The following is a 16,255-nucleotide window of genomic DNA, read 5'->3' on the forward strand; positions in this document are numbered from 1 at the left end:
CATTAGCTATATTGAGCCCCCACACTTAAGTGACATTGTGCAGTGTTTGTCCTTCAGTGGCTGACTCATTTTATTTAACATCGTGTCATGGATGACAGGATTCCATTCTTTTTTTGGGGGGAGTGGGTACTGGGGATTGAACTCAGGGGCATTCAACCACTGAGCCACATCCCCAGCCCTATTTTTTTAAAAATATTTATTTTTTAGAAGTAGTTGGACACAATACCTTTATTTTGTTGATTTATTTTTATGTGGTGCTGAGGATCGAACCCAGGGCCTCGAATGTGCTAGATGAGCGCTCTACCGCTGAACCACAATCCCAGCCCCCCCAGACCTATTTTGTATTTTATTTAGAGACAGGGTCTCACTGAGCTGCTTAGCTCCTCACTGTTGCTGAGGCTGGCTTTGAACTCGCAATCCTTCTGCCTCAACCTCCTGAGCAGCTGGGATTACAGGCGTGAACCACTGTGCCCAGTAGATTCCATTCTTTATGGCTGATGACATTCCATCATGGACGTCTACCACGATTTCTTCATCTCTTCCTGACGGGACCTTTCAAACACCCAGATACTCCACTCTGGAGGAACCGTGTGCTTAGGGCCTGAGGAAATGTGAATGAGTCATGCACAGAGCCCAGGCCCAGCTCTCGGAGATTCACACCCCCCGGCTGGGCTGGTGGAAGGGGTTGCCAGGGGAGTGCTGTTGCCACATGTCAGCGCCTATACTCCCATTGTCCCCATGAGGTCCTGCATAACTGGGGCATGTCCTTTTTCCAGATGTGATTCTTCTTCCATCCCCAAGTCACTTCCCCAACTATTGGTTTGTCCCTGGTTAGCTCTGGGACAGCGGGAAGTAGCTGAGGTTCTCCCTGTTGACAGCCATGTCTCTGAGCATGAGGAGCAAGCACAGCACTCCCCACCCTTCTTTTTTCTTTTTTTGGTACTGGGGAATGGACTCAGGGGTGCTCAACTACTGAGCTACATCCCCAGTCCCCCCGCCCAATTTTTAAAAAATTTTTGAGACAGGAACTCACTAAGTTGCTGAGAGTCTTACGAAATTGCTGAGGCTGGCCTTGAACTTGTGATCCTCCTTTCTCAGCCTCCTGAGTCACTGGGATTACAGCAGTGTGCCATGATGCTTGGCACATTTTTTTTTCCTTGAAGGAACAGATAGTAAATATTTCAGCCTCTGCCAATCACATACATCTCAGCTCTGCCATGGCAGCTTGAAAGCAGCCATAGACCATTTGTAAGTGAATGGGTATGACTGGTTGCCAGTAAAACTTTATTTTCAGAAACATGGAGGGAGCCAGGTGGAGGAGCGTCACAGTGTGCCCAGGAAATGCAGGAGCTGGCTCAGCCCCCACAGCTCTCAGTCGCTGCTTGCTTTCTGGGGCAGGAGGCCTGGGGGAATTCCTGACCACTCACTGGGTCCCACTGCCCCTGCCTTCACAGATGGCTCCCCGGATGCTCTTCAGAACCCTTGCTACATCGGCACTCACGGGTGTGACACCAACGCGGCCTGTCGCCCTGGACCTGGGACACAGTTCACCTGCGAGTGCTCCATCGGCTTCCGAGGAGACGGGCGGATCTGTTACGGTACAGTCTTTGATTCTGGCTCACTGGGGCTGGGGCAGTTGGGCTAGCAGGAGCATCCAGATTCTGTAGGGCCAAAAGCTGGATCCGGGGTGGAAGCGCAGGTGAGATGCAGATGTCGAAGGACGTACCATGCCTGAATGGTGTACGTCAGCACTGCTATCCCGGGTAAGGGGGGCTCCGTCCCTGTAGTACAGTACATGTGACGTGTAGACGCCCAGCTGCCAGCAGCGTCCCTGGGCCACACTGCTCTCCGTGCAGAGTGCACAGGGCTGAAGGGAGGTAAGAGACAGTGACATAGCTGTGGCTGGGTTCACCCAGCGCTGTTTGCATTTAGTGCTTCACAAACACCATCTCGTCTAATTCTCTAGCACTTTCATAGGATAGAGTCTTTCATTCCTCTTTTAAAAGCTGACATTTAATTGTGGTAAAATGTGCCATTTTAACTATGCCGTTCAGTGCGGTTAAGGACATTCTGCTGCTCTGCAGCCACTGTCCTCCAGAACTCTTCATCTCACACGACTGGCTATGAGCCTGTTAAATAACCTCTTCCCTTCCCCTGGGTCACTGGCCACCATTCTACTGTCCCTATGAATCTGATGTTTCTTGGAACCTCAAACGAATGGAATCACACAGTATTTGTCCTTCTGTGATGGGCTAATTTTACATACTGCAATGTCCTCAGAGTTCTTACACATAGCACGTGTCAGAATTTCTTTTTTTGAAATTGAATAATATTCCATTGTGTATACATACCACATTTTATTTCTCCATCTATCAGTTGATGGGCACATGGGCCGCATCCACCTTTTTGGCTGTTGCCAATAATATATGCTGTTATGAACGTGGTATACAAATACTGTTGAAGCCCCTGTTTTCTGTTCTTTGGGCTGTATACTCCAAATGGGGTTACTGGATTATATTGTCATTCTATGCTTATTTTTAGAGAAACCCCCACACTGCTTTCCATAGCAGTTGTGCTGTTTTGCACTCCCATCAATAGTGCACAAGGTTCCAATTTCTCCATACCCTTGACAGCACTTGTTATTTTTTTAATAGAGGCTCATTAACATGAGCCAGTGACAAAGAGTATTTGAACTCAAGCCTGTGACTTGAGCATCTGCATTACTTTGCCTTCTTGTAGCACTTATTTTACTATTTATGACTTTACTTCAAAGGCTTTCCTGTGAATAGCTTGATATTTACGTTTGTTAACAATTTTAATCCAATACCAGGGCAAGAATGTCTGGCTCCTCAACCAGCACTACTTAAATCTGCAGTAAAGAACCCCCTAGTAAGGGTAAGGAATGCTAGACCTGAGGTTCCCTGGCGCAGGGAGGAGCGTATTCTCATATGTTTGCCCAGAAAAACAGGCAGCTCCCTCCACCCTTGCTTGACTGGGGAATCAGAATCTGGCAAGTCGACAGCCTTGGAATTTGGGAGTAATGCCTTAAACTGGAATTCAACTCCACTGACTGATTGTGGCTTTGGTGTGTGATTCACTGTGAAACTCAGCAGGTCCTGAGGCAGGGTACTGTGGCATTTGCTTCCGTGACTCTTGCATGCAAGGTGCTCATCGGGGTGCCTGAAGCATCGGAGGGCAGGGCCTTGACACAGAGATAGGCTGTGTGCTTATTTGGCCAGCTTGCTGATAGCTTTGTAGTGTGGAAGAATCCAATCTGAGACTCACCTTCTTGGTAACACTCCACACGAGAGGACACAGTGCCTGTTCACCTAAACTGTCAGTTGCCCAGTCTTTCCCTAAGGAGCGAGATGGTCTTGGGTGACTGTGTTGACCCAGGACAGTCCCTAGCAGCACAGCACTGTTTGGATATGCAGAGCTGTCCTGCACTGTGCAGAGGTGATGGACACCATGCAGGGTGGGCCTCCTTCATTCGCCCACACCTCCTCAGTCCTTATGCAACCACAGCAGCTTCATAAGCCACCTGAGTGTTAGAGAGTTGTGGGAGACCCCAGCCTCCTGCTGTTGACTGTGACCTTCAGGCTGACTCTGCTCTTGGCACCTGAGCTTGGTGCAGAGGTGGCTTCAGCTTGGAAGGCTCCGCCAGACATGCTTCATGCCATCAGCTGCTGTCCTCGGAAGTTCTCAGAGGCCCTTGCCCAGGAGGGCAGGTGGTCACGTGCATTGCTTTTGTGCTGAAGTCAGTCATCATTCTGGAATGTTAGCTCTGTGGAATGTGGGGCTGTTCCCAGTCGGGCTGGTCATTGTTCTGGGTCACTACAACATGCTTCAGAGTGTTAATGCATCGGGACATGAGGCTTTCAATAGGAAATTGCATTAAGCAGATCGCTTTGTGTGTTATTTTGACCTGGGAAGTGCCTTGGAGGAGAATGAGGATGAGCCTTTGTGACTCGGTGTGTGTGCTATTGATATAATGACTTCTGGCGTCCAACACAAGCTGGCTTGGGTTAGACATCTCACAGCGAACCTCCCAGGTAATTTGGAGATTTCCCGGTGAACCGAAGCACTCTCATTCCCTATACTCCGCAGAACAGTGCCTGTGCGCTTCTCAATTTGGAGTCTGTCGAGGCTGTACTGCATAATCTCTCATGGAGTGATTTTTTCGAGTATGTAGAAGGCATTTAACAAATCAGTAATGAAACATGTCTCCTCAAAGATCTGGCCTTTAAAAAAGAGCTGAATTAGAGCAACAGTTCTTGAAAATATGTGAAAAGTAGCCACTCTGAAAAAAAAAAAAAGCAAAAAAGAATAATCCAGGATTTTGCTATTGGACTGGAGAGTGGTCATGTGAAGGGAATCTCTGTCCAGAGAGAAGGTTGACCGGAAGCTGAAGAACAAGCATCGTCAAGCAGACACCATGGTATGCTAGGAGAAACAATTGTCACAGTTACCAGGTCACTGTTCCCAATAAAGAAAAGTTTAGGGTTCTGGCCTCAATTTATAGAAGAGAAGATTTAAATTGCACCTCAGGAAAAATTTCCACACTGCAAGGACCATGAAACACTCACAGGGAAATTGCGAGAGTCTTGTCTCTAAAGAAAGGATGTCATCCGGCTTGGCTTGTATGTGTACACCTGTGTGGTGGGGGTGGCTGTGCTGGGGACACTTCCCTCCCTTGTCCCTCTGCTCCCAGATCCTATTTGTCTCTGGTTCTGCAAGCCGAGCATGTGGAAAGAGCCTGATTGCTTAATGAGCTATTTCAAAACACATAGCTTCCCTCTCTATAAATGTTCCCGGGGAGGAATGGAGCTTGGAAAAGTTCCCCTGGTGATCTTGCTCTTCTGTCTTCTTGATTGAAAACTATTGCTCGGCACTCTGGTGCTGGTGGGGTGAGTCTAAGCCTGTGGGGCCCTGGAGCCTGTACAGTGCGTCTGGCCATCTGTGCGAGGAGAACCCTCTGGGGGCAGTGGTGCAGGGGTGGGCACTGGGATGTATCTCCCAGGCTGTTGATGGCAGCTGGCAGATGAAGTGGTGAGGTCCACCCTTGCTGCCCATCCCCAGCCCCACCCCAGCCCTAGCTCTTACTGTTCCATAACCCTCCAACTGTGATTGGCACAGACCTCTTGCCTGAGATCCTGTCTCTCTCTCACACACACTTTTTAAAAAGACTTGACTATTACTTGGGCTTTAGTAGGAGGGATTTTGCTGGGTACAGGACTAACTATGGGGCTGATATGGCAAAAGTGCTTGTCCAAGAAGCCAGCAGGCATTTGTTTCACCCAGGAAGGGACTGGCTAGATGGGCCATTGGAGGTGGACAAGAGGCTTCGCCTCCCAAGTGTGGAAGATTCACATTAGAGCCCTGGGGAGGGGACTTCACGGGGGGAAGGGAGGTGAGTGGCCTCGGCCATTATGGAATCCTGTGCACACATCTCAGACACTCTGAGAATGGTGTTGGCGTGGGGAGGACCTTGTTTCACCCCATTGATGGATAGGTAACCAGGGTTATGAGAGGTTAGGTCAGTTTTTTTTTTTTTGTCTGCGTCAACCAGCCTTACACTAGTGGCAGCTGCAGACTGGCCCCCAAAGCTTAGTGGCCATCTGAGGGCTGTGTCCCTGCAATCAGCCAAACCCCTCACCACGGCTGGAGGTTGAGGGTGGATACCTGATAATTTTAGAAGTGACGTGCCTTGAGCATGCTAGGCATGCCTTTGGCCTGCATCCATTTTCTGTAACCCTCTGAAGAACCTTCAAGATGATTATTAATATGATTATTTACCAATGGGGAAACTGAAGCTGAGTAGTTGGGTAGTTTGTTCAAGACCACAAGAGCTAGTAATCAAAGCAGGTAGGATTTGAACCTAGCACATTCAACTCCAAAACATGTCTTCTGCTGTACATCACCCCAAGGCAATGGCTGTAGTACTGTCATATGAAAGGACATCACCCTATTGGCCAGCTTTCTGTCTTATTGAGACCAGAGTTTGAGACAAAATTGGATTCTCCACTTACTGATGGTGGGTATGGCCTGTGCAAGCTGCAGGTCTCTGCAGCCGAGAAAGCCCATTTTAGGGTTGGCAGCTAATCACAGCACGATGCCTGCCACAGTCAGGGCCAAGGGCCATGGCCAGCAAAACTGGGTTCTTCTCCACTACTGTGGAGGGGCAGGGGCAGTTCTGAGGAGTGGACTGTGCACTCCAGTGTTGCAGCAGACCTCAGAAGCTTGCCACCAACTTCCTTCCAGCTTCTTGTTGCTATGGAAGGTCAGGGTCAAAGGAGTAGAATTTTTTTTAGATATAAAGAATAGACCCAGCAACTCAGGAGGTTGAGTCAGGAGGATCACAAGTTCCAGGTCGACCTCAGGAACTTAGCAAGGCCCTATGCAAATTAATGAGCCCCTATCTTAAAAAAATAAGAGGGACTGAGGACCTACCTCAGTGCTAAAGCTCCCCTGAGTTCAATCCTCTGTACAAAAAAGAACTCTTGCAGGAACAAGAGAGAAGAGTGATGGGGGCTGATGCCTGAGTAGGGGTTTATATAATACTTGCTTCTCCCTCGTTATTAATTAGTGGGTGCAACAGAAGGTCTATGCTATGAGTCCAAACTTATACTAATCAGAGTTTGAAAAAGCACTAATGCTATTGGTCCAAATTTATGCTAATCAGATTTGGAAAAGCAATAATGGCTATTGGTCTAAACTTATGCTAATCAGAGTTTGGAAATGCTATTGGTCCAAACTTAGGCTTATCAGGGTTGGGAAAGACTATTGCTATTGATTGGCCCTGCATTCCTTGCAGGTCTGCCCCACTTCTGTATTCTTGCTGCTGCTCTTGGGGAGGTGGGAGGTTGAGGTCCTGGGATGGTGAATGCTCAGGGTATTCGGCTGTAGTACTGTGTGGAGTGGGTGCCACACCGAGCCTGGGCTGGGTCTCCATGGGGCTAGGTGTGCCCGGGCTTTCTGAGCCTTGGGTCCATGATGGCATGGCTGGCTCCATGTGCTGCCTGTACTCCAGCCTGAGTGCACTGCCGCTCTGCAGCTCTGGAACAAGGACTTGCCTTCCTCTGAGTTGATGACTTTCCTTTTAGTCCATTAAGCTTCAGATAACGTTCAAATGTTCACATTAGGCTCTAAATTGTCCAACTTTTCTTTATAACTGTAATTGGAGAAAGGTCACATTTTTAAGCCATAGTATGTTTAACATGCTCTCAAGTTTAGGCTTTTATCCAGAGTCCCTTGTCCCTGTGTCCTTCAAATTTGTCTTTATGAATCTTCTGTGAGCAGACACGAACTCCAGGAGAGGTGGAGGAAGGACCTGCTTACTTAGGAGATGGGCCTGGGAACCGCTCTCTGAAGCCATGCACAGAAAAAACACATTCATTTCACTCTATTTTGGGGATGTATAAAAATCTGCCTGAAAATTGGTCTGTTCTCAGGGAGCATGCTTTCTATTTTATTATATTCAGTGCCATTTGAAGAGGCTAAGAGTACGTTTGTAAACTTTGCTGCAGATATTGACGAATGTTCTGAGCAACCCTCGGTGTGTGGCAGCCACGCGATCTGCAATAACCACCCGGGGACCTTCCGCTGCGAGTGTGTGGAGGGCTACCGCTTCTCAGACGGGGGGACGTGTGTGGGTAAGTTCTTCAGGCAACGTTTCAAAGCGTGTCACGGTGCCTGCCGACTCCTGTGGGAGAGGGATCGTTCTGGTATCGGTCCTGGTGGAGCGGGTGACCTTTCTGCTATCAGACGGGCAGTTTCCAGAGGACCGTGGACCTTTCCTCTGCCCTCCCCCTACCTGGAGAGTCAGGCTGCAGAAGTTTCATCTGCGACTGTAACACTGTCCGCTTGCCTGCTGCAGGTGTCCACAGTGCGTTTGCTTCATCATTAAGCTTCTCCTAATCATTCTTGGTATGCTTTTAGTGGCTATGAAAGCTCTTCCACTTGCTTCTCCCTCATCATTAATTAGCAGCAGTGGGTGCAGCATAAGGACCAATTTCGGGTATCTTTATGCTATTAGCTGTCGTAGACCAGATTCTCCATGAGTTCTGTCTAAAATCCCACTCCATCTATTTATGCGTATTAATTTTATAAACTGCAGGTCACAGTGTACCGTTTTAGTCTTTAAAAAAATTTTTTTCTAGTTGTAGATGGACACAATACTTTTATTTTATTTATTTTTATGTGGTGCTGAGGATCAAACCCAGTGCCTCATACATGGGAGGCAAGCGCTCCACCACTGAGCCCACAAACCCTGCCCAACTTTTTAGTCTTACTGAGGCAAGTGGATACTACTGACTAGGCTAGCTATGCTCTTGGTGGTTGATGGTTTGGTGGTGGGGACAACGGGCCAGTCACAAACAGCGTTGTCTAAACCCTTTCTTGTTCTGCCACTGCTCGTTGACCTTGGTTCCAAGGACATTAAGGTTCCCAGGTTTAGAGGGCCACATGCTGGATGGCCACCTGAGCTCAAGCATCTGTCAGCGTAAAGCAGATCCTCACGTGGGGTCAGCTAGCTGTCACTTTGTCCTTCCTGCCTGCGTGCAGCGCCTGGGGTACTTTCCCTGTGCTCCGTCTTGCAGCTCAGACGTGGAGCCAAGTTCACGGGGTGAGGTGTGTCTGTGGGTGGAGGGAACAGGCAGTTCTCATGTTTTGAGTGTGACCCAAACATCTGCAGGCTCAGGGAGGCCCGTCCCCTGCACAGCTGGGATTTCAGCTTGCTCTGCTGGAGTTTTGTCTTTTTCCTCTTGACGGAGAACATCAGTTTCTCTGTATTTGGCCTGACTTCCTCCTCTGCTTTTTGAGGTCAAAGAGATTCCAAAGTTTGCTTTTAATGGCAACACCATCTACTGCCCATGTTGTCTCAAGATGGATAATAGTTTCTTTACCCCTCGGGTGGTGGTGTACACAGTAACTGAAATCCATTTTGGGACACGTGTGGGCAGCATGGTGGCCTGGATCTGACCATGCCTGATGTCCACGCCCATTGGAGGGGCAGGGAGAGTGCTGTGCAAATGTCTGCTCCTGGTCATTTGATTTTTGAGGACACTCATCCTCCCTGGGCCTCAGTTCCTTATCTCTAAGGTAAACAGACTGGACTTGACCAGTGGTTTCCTGTGTCCCATGGAGCTCTTGGAGGTGCCTCAGGAGTTCCCAGGCCACAGGGAGGCCACAGGCAGACCCTTGTTCTTTCCTCCTGGTCACTAGCCTTCCATTTTTCTGTATATGAAATTCTGAGTGAGGTGTTTGAATAGTGGATTCCACTGCTCAAAAACAAGGGTGAGCAGTGCAGGTCATCACTGATCCCGGGGTTCAGCTGCATGAGGCTTCCTCCCATCCCTTCCCCCAGCCACTTGCAGTGTCCCGGGCACCTCCATCCGGCTTAGCCCTTTACCCTGTTTGTTAGCTCTTTTGGGAACCAGATCTAGCTGAATACGTTTAAATAGCTGGCTTGTCACTGCATAATTGAGTGTCACTTTATCTCCTTCCTTCAATGTCATACAAGGAAGTGTGGGCTGGGATGGTTTCTCTGTGGGACAGACTGGGAAAGGTGCAGAATGAGTCCTGGTGGCTTAGGAGGCTGAACGAACCCTTCCAGCTACTTGGGGCCAGGGTTCAGGCAGGACACATGAGCTGGTCACAGAGGAGTCTCCCTTCATGACCGCTGTCCATTACTGGGGCCTAGTAGACTCGCATACTGGTATTTTCTATAAGCCTATGACTTTCTTTTCCACTAGATGCAAACTTCTGTAGTTAACTGAAATATTCAAAACATTTTTGAAGGAGATGGGCCCTAGCTTGCCCATAATTCACCTTAGATGTACCTGAGTGGACATGGCCCTGGGATACTGACCATGTATATGGGGCGTGGAAACCTGGAGATTCTGCTTGTCCCTCAATAGGACATCTCTGCAGCACACATTATGCACCAGCCCCTCTCAAGGCAGGAACAGGGCCAAGCTCAGGTGAAGGCTACTGTGCACAGATCCCCTTGGCCTTGCCTTACCTAGTGTTCCTGTCCCCTCCCTTGCTAGCTGTTAGGAAAAGCTGTCCACCATGATCTTCGTTTTAGAACTCTCAGTAATGGGGGCTTTATGAAACCTCCTTTGCCCCCTGCCCTTCCCCTCCTTCCCTCCATTTGTCCTTCCTCGGCATCTCCTTCCCTCTCCTATTGCCTCATTTTCCAGCCCTGACCTGCCTGTCAAACCAGCATGGCAAGCCACCCTGCTGTCCTCCTTAGCCGGTAATTGCTCTTCAGGAATAAATGAACCAGGAAAGTGAAATCCTGCCTTGAGAATCTTTTCAAATCCTCTTCCAAAACTTTCCCGTGCCCTCATCCTGTGGCTCCCCTTTGCTGAATGAGTAGGGAGGTAGGGAAGTCACCTCTCTGCAGTCCAGGGCCTCCAGGGAAAGGAGGCTGTGCTGGTGCCCCACTGGGGTGTCAGGTCTTCTTGAAGTTCTTGGTCAGCTTTGCTCTTGTGGCACTGGCCACTGGCTCTCCGAAGTACCATGCTGCTCTCTGCATGCACAAACTATCGAGGCCATCTGGACGCCCTGGATTCCTTATCTCAGGAGAACTGGAAAAAACTCACACTCAGCTGAGTGTTCCTTTGTACAATTCAGATAGAAATCACAAATAAGCAAATCACAGCTCCCTGAGCGTTAGCAGCCGGGCTGTGGAGCGCGGGTGGCTCTCTGCACCTCCAAGTTCAGCTCATGCTGGACGCAGCCTCAGCCCTTCTCATGGCCGCCTGGCAGAAGCTTGAGGGAGCAGCTCTCCAGCCCTCTACCACTCTCTCCCTCTGCCCCAGTGTTGGCAGCCTGGCTTCTGGTAGTTCCCAGTGCCAGCTGCTCTGCGTTGATAGCTCTTAGTGCAGCCAGCTCTGCTGTATTGGAGGCAAAGGTGACAACCAGGGGCCTCTACCCCCACCCCCCAAGTGGCCTTATCAGAACTTCTGCTGCAGCACAAGGAAGCATCTCACACACTGTTCTGATAAAGGGCAGGGGTGGGGGTGCTGCTTATATAGACAAAGAGGCAGGCTCAGGCCTGCGCAGTGTCCTGCAGCTGGCCACAGACCTTCTGCTGAGTCATGGGGAGTGGGGGCTCCTCGGGACCTGATTGAGGACAGCTGAAGTGCTGCAGAGGGGTGGAGTCATTAGGATGGACCTGGACAGAGGCCACCAAAGCTAAATGTCTGAATGCCAAGGTGTTTGGGACAAACCTTAGCTGTTAACAACAGAGGAAAAATTTAAGAAGTACCTGGTGGGAAGCACTGGGCCTTCTCCATCTCAAACTCCCAGACCTGCGGAGGGCACAGCGGCCACAGGAAGACCTAGGAAGTACTTTCCTTCCAACTGGTGTAAAAACATTAGCTTTCAAATGCTTTATGGTACTAAACTATCTATTTTTGTGGTAGTGGGGGGACTCTGGCAATGGTCGTGAACATGCTGTCTGCCCAGGGGGCCCAAAGCTGTAGACCCCATGTGTCTCAGATTCTTGGCTCCAAAGCCACCCCAGCAGGGTTGCCGTGGGAGTGTGGCCTCTGCAGATGTCCTGCCTCTGGGTCCAGATGAGGAGGAGCTTGGTCCTGGGGCCTGTTGCAGGCTGTGGTGTGGTTAGTGGCCTGGGCCAGAGCCTGGGGTGAAGCTGAGGTGGGGCCAGGCTGAATGCCCAACCAGGGTGTTGGTCAGTGAGGACGTGTGACACAGTCCAGGAGGAGGGGACAGCAGGAAACAGTGGAGAGCACGGTGACCCCCGCACACCTGGCGTCCAGGCGCTGTCCCTCATTCATACCCCACTTGGCCAAAGCATAGGTGAGGAGGGGCTTGGGAGGTGCCTGATGCTCAGGGACTCTTCCACCAGCGGGTGATAACTTTTTGTTCTGAAGCCATTGTGGACCAGCGCCCCATCAACTATTGTGCCACCGGCCTTCACGACTGTGACATCCCGCAGCGGGCCCAGTGCGTCTACACAGGAGGTTCCTCCTATGCCTGCTCCTGTCTTCCCGGCTTCTTCGGGGATGGCCGAGCCTGCCAAGGTGCGTGGTGCCCCCTTTCCCACCAGGTAACCCAAAAGGGTCCCTAGGTGGGACTTGTGCTCCGCTGGTCACCAACTTGCCTTAGATGATAAGAAAGAATGGTCCTCTCAGCTCTCCCGGGACGTGGGCAGCTGACCTCTGCTGTAGCTGGAACCATATGCTTTCTCGGGGGCTATTCTCAGCCCCTGCTGATTTGTCCTACGTGACTGTCTCGCTGTGACTGTCTCGCTGAGGCGACAGTTAGACACCTGCTCTCTGTTGGGGACTGGGAATGTTGTTTGTCTTGTACAAAAGGATAAACAGTGCTTGCATGCTCATAGCTTAAAGTCCACGCTTTTATTTAGTAAAATACACATAGTTATTCAGCCGGCTCACTCCAGCCTCTCCACAAAAAGCAAAGTTTCCTAATTGGATAAATAATGACAGAGTCAGAGAGTAAATGACGCCATAGAGTTCAGGTTTGGCATCAGCCCATCCTAGGAGACAGGGTGCCCTGGAAGGTGATTCTGGGTAAGATGGTCCATGAACAGATCACCCTGAGTCTCTTGGATACAAAATTGCTTAAAACTATACCATAGAGTGTTTCTGAAATGTGCATACTTTCTAAGATCAGCCGTCACCTCTGAGATACTCTCTCTTCGTTACTGCACAAGTGAATTTTCTCTCGTCCCTGAGGCTCTTCTGTCCAGCAGTTAATGATCTGTCTTCAAACGCCCAGCCATTTCTGAAGCTCTCATTGATGATGGGAGGGGTCATCTTAAGGTGCAGATGAATCCTCTTTCCCCTTCGGCAAGCATGACATTTTCATGAGAATATTATTGCCAAGGTGAAACACACTAGGTGGAAAGGTACTAGATGGAACTGAGGACCTCGTGTCCTGATAATTAATATTTAGCTGGGCATGATGGCACACACCTGTGATCCCAGCCACTGGGGAGGCTGAGGCAGGAGGATCACAAGTTTGGGGCCAGCTTCAGCATCTTAGCAAGCTTAGTGGTAAAGTGCTCCTGGGTTCGATCCCCTTGTCAAATAAAGAAGAAAGAAAATTAATATAAGGTGACTTTAAAGTCATCGCAGCTGGCCCCCATAGATTTGAGTAAGTGCCTTATGTTGCTGTGTAAGCCACAAATTCCAGAAGCAGTCTCACTCTCCTGGCCCTGTGACTGTTTTGCAGATGTGGATGAATGTCAGCCCAGCCGATGTCACCCCGATGCCTTCTGCTACAACACCCCAGGTTCCTTCTCGTGCCAATGCAAGCCTGGCTACCAGGGAGATGGCTTCCGATGCGTGCCTGGAGGTGAGGTAGTGGAATATGTGGGGCTGGTAGCCATCTCCCTGCCCAGGGGTGCTGAGTACATGGCCCCTGGGCAGGGGACAGAGGGGAGCGGGGAGGGGAGGCTCTGTGGAGGGGCCTACAATTCTTGAGGTGGGAGATGGGAGCCCAGGCTGCAGCACAGAGCCCCTCTGGTGTGCACTGCACAACCCAGTGGGCAGACAGGGACCGTGCTTGCTGGCAGCCTGGAACCCATCACCTTGGACTTCAGAATAAGGACTGGCCTGTTTGTCAGGGTTCTCCAGAGAAACAGAGCCCAAAGGACATACATGTGGGGAGTTTGTGTGTGTGTGTGTGTGATTTATTATAAGAGTTGAGTCATATAATTACGGAGGCGACAAATCCCAAGATTTGCAGTAGATAAGCAGGATACCCAGGAAAGTTGGCAGCCTGGTTCTAGTCCGGAGACCAGCAGGCATGTGAACCAGGAAGAGCCAATAATTTAGTTCAGGTCTTGAGATGGGGGAAATGAAGTTCCCCTTTGGAAACCTCTGGGCAGAAGAATTCTGTCCTTACTCAGGATAGGGTCAGCGTCTTTGTTGTGGTCAGCCTTCAATTGATTGGACTGGACCAACCCACATTAGGAGGATGATCTGCTTTACTCAGCCTATCGATTTATATATTAATCTCATTCAAACACATTCTGTGGAGACACCTAGAATGATGTATGATCAAATATATGGGCACCATGTGACCCAATCAAATTGACATAAAATTAACAGGTTCCTAAAGAGCCCTGGGGAATGGAGTTGACTTGGGGGTATGAGACAGTGTGAAGGGCCCGTGCTAGGGGAAGATGCAGACTGAGGACTCCTTGGAAGAGCCTGGATTGCCTGTATTCCAGACCCGGACATGCAGCTTCTCCAGTCACTGCTGACCTGAGACTCAGGTGGCTACTCCCTAGAGCACAAAGTCCCAGTGGCTCCAGGCAGCCCTAGCACGAGTCTGGGAGGCTCTCAGCGGATGTTGTTGGATGCATGAACCTAAGTGGCTGCTGTTTGTGCAGAACTGATTACATGCTCGGTGATTGTGTTGGTCAGATTTCTATCATGAGAAAATCAACTTAAAAGGAGAAAGATTTATTTTGGTTCTTGGTTTCAGTCCAGGGTTGGTTGGCTCTGGGATTTCTGGGCCTTTGATGAGTCGGAACCTCATGATGGGGAGCATGTGGTAGAGCAGGGCTGCCCACCTCTCAGTGGCCATGAAATGGGGGGAGGGCCTGAGGTCCCAGTATCTCCTTAAGGCCGCGCCCCCAATGACCTAACTTCCTTCCACCAAGCCCTGCCTCCTAAGGGTTCCACCTCCTCCCAAGGGCACCATAGGCCCCCAGGGGCTGGCAACAAAGCCTCCAACAGTGGCCCTTGGGGGATGTTTAAGATCCAAACCATGAAGGGCTCTGCAGCCCCTGCTTCATGATGAACCATGCTGATCTTCTCAGGCAGGTTCTTTACACATAGGCTGCTGAACTGGAGGAAGGGATAAGGCCCTTACAAGGCCACCTGGGGAGTCAGTGTTTTAGACCCAGCCCAGGTCCCCGTCACAGAACCCTAGGTCTGACCCACAGTGTCCTTAGACTTCCCATCCTGGAGTTAGCCAGTTACGTGGTTTGTTTTTAACCACTGCTGCTGCTACTGGACAGATGTGTCCATGTGACCTTAAACATTTCAATAAGAGGTGTAAGGGCATGGTCACTCCACCGTGCCTCCAAGAGGCTGCCAGCTAGCTGTCTGAATGTCCATCCCCTTCACCAGCCCTGGAGTGTGCTGAGAACAGGGGCAGGCACTGTGCTTTGGCTTCTAGTGCCCGCGGGGGCACCTGGATCTTGATGGGGCCTGCAGCTCCTTACAGTTGTTGAAGAAGGAAAGGAAGGTACATGCGCTTCCCACACCCTGAGGGGGGTTCAGGATGTTGTTGACCTAGGAGAAATCGTCAAATCAAAGTTTAAATTTTGACCTATAATACTAGATGTCGCTGAGCTAAATCGTTTTCTGCTTAGAACAGGAATAGCAGGGCCTGGGGCTGGGGCTTAATGGTAGAGCACTCGCCTAGCATGTGTGGGGCCCTGGGTTCCAGCCTCAGTACCACTTAACAACAAATAAATAAAATAGAGGTATTGTGTCCATCTACAACTAAAAATATTTTTTAAAAGAACAGGAATTAGCAGCCTATTTATTTATTTATTTTAATTTTATCAAGGGTCTCGCTGAGTTGCCCAGGCTGACTTCAAACTAGTGATCTTTCTGCCTCAACCTCCTGAGTCTCAAGTTTGGCTCACTCTCTGTTCTTGTAAGTAAAGTTTTATTGGAGCTGGGTGCAGTGGGGCACACCTGTAATCCCAGTAGCTCTGGAGGCTGAGGCAGAAGGATCCGAAGTTCAAAGCCAGCCTTAGCAAAAGTGAGGCACTAAGCAACTCAGTGTGACCCTGTCTCTAAATAAAATACAAAATAGGACTGGATGTGGCTCAGTGGTCATGTGCCCCTGAATTCAATCCCTGGTACCCCCCAAACACACACACAACAAAATTTTTATTGGTGCACAGTCTTGCTTGTTAGCTTATGCATTGTCTGTGGCTGTTTTCATGTTGTGAAGACAGAATCTAGCAGTTGTAACAGAACCTGGAAGGGCCAGACCCCAAATACCCCAAATAGCTTTCTTTCTGGCCTGTGCGAGAAAACATTTGCTGACCCTGGCTTAGAAGGATCCAGGCAGGGCCAGCCTTTTGTTCCTGAGCCTGCAGGTCAGAGCTGTAGCACTGCTCACAGCTTTTGGAAGGCAGGGTACAGAGAGGGCTTCTTGTGATTTGGGTCGAAGCATTGCAGCAGCTGTTAACCATGAATATGTTCAGCTGGGCATGGTGGTCACACCTGCA

The 16,255-nt window shown here is 49.9% G+C and overlaps 1 protein-coding gene across 1 annotated transcript in view; it reads left to right on the forward strand.

Annotated features, from left to right (window-relative positions):
• The window catches only part of Nid1 (nidogen 1), a 70,630-nt gene that overhangs the window by 30,583 nt on the left and 23,792 nt on the right, over positions 1-16,255 (forward strand). The window contains exons 9-12 of the mRNA XM_046432050.2: positions 1,455-1,598; positions 7,527-7,652; positions 11,904-12,053; positions 13,228-13,350. Of these exons, the coding sequence (XP_046288006.1) occupies positions 1,455-1,598; positions 7,527-7,652; positions 11,904-12,053; positions 13,228-13,350 (543 nt within the window). The remainder of the gene's footprint in view (positions 1-1,454; positions 1,599-7,526; positions 7,653-11,903; positions 12,054-13,227; positions 13,351-16,255) is intronic.

The sequence above is a fragment of the Marmota monax genome, unplaced genomic scaffold (assembly GCF_021218885.2).
Source record: "Marmota monax isolate L192 unplaced genomic scaffold, Marmota_monax_Labrador192_F-V1.1 WCK01_AAM20220418_F8-fsc00071, whole genome shotgun sequence".
Taxonomy (NCBI): domain Eukaryota; kingdom Metazoa; phylum Chordata; class Mammalia; order Rodentia; family Sciuridae; genus Marmota; species Marmota monax.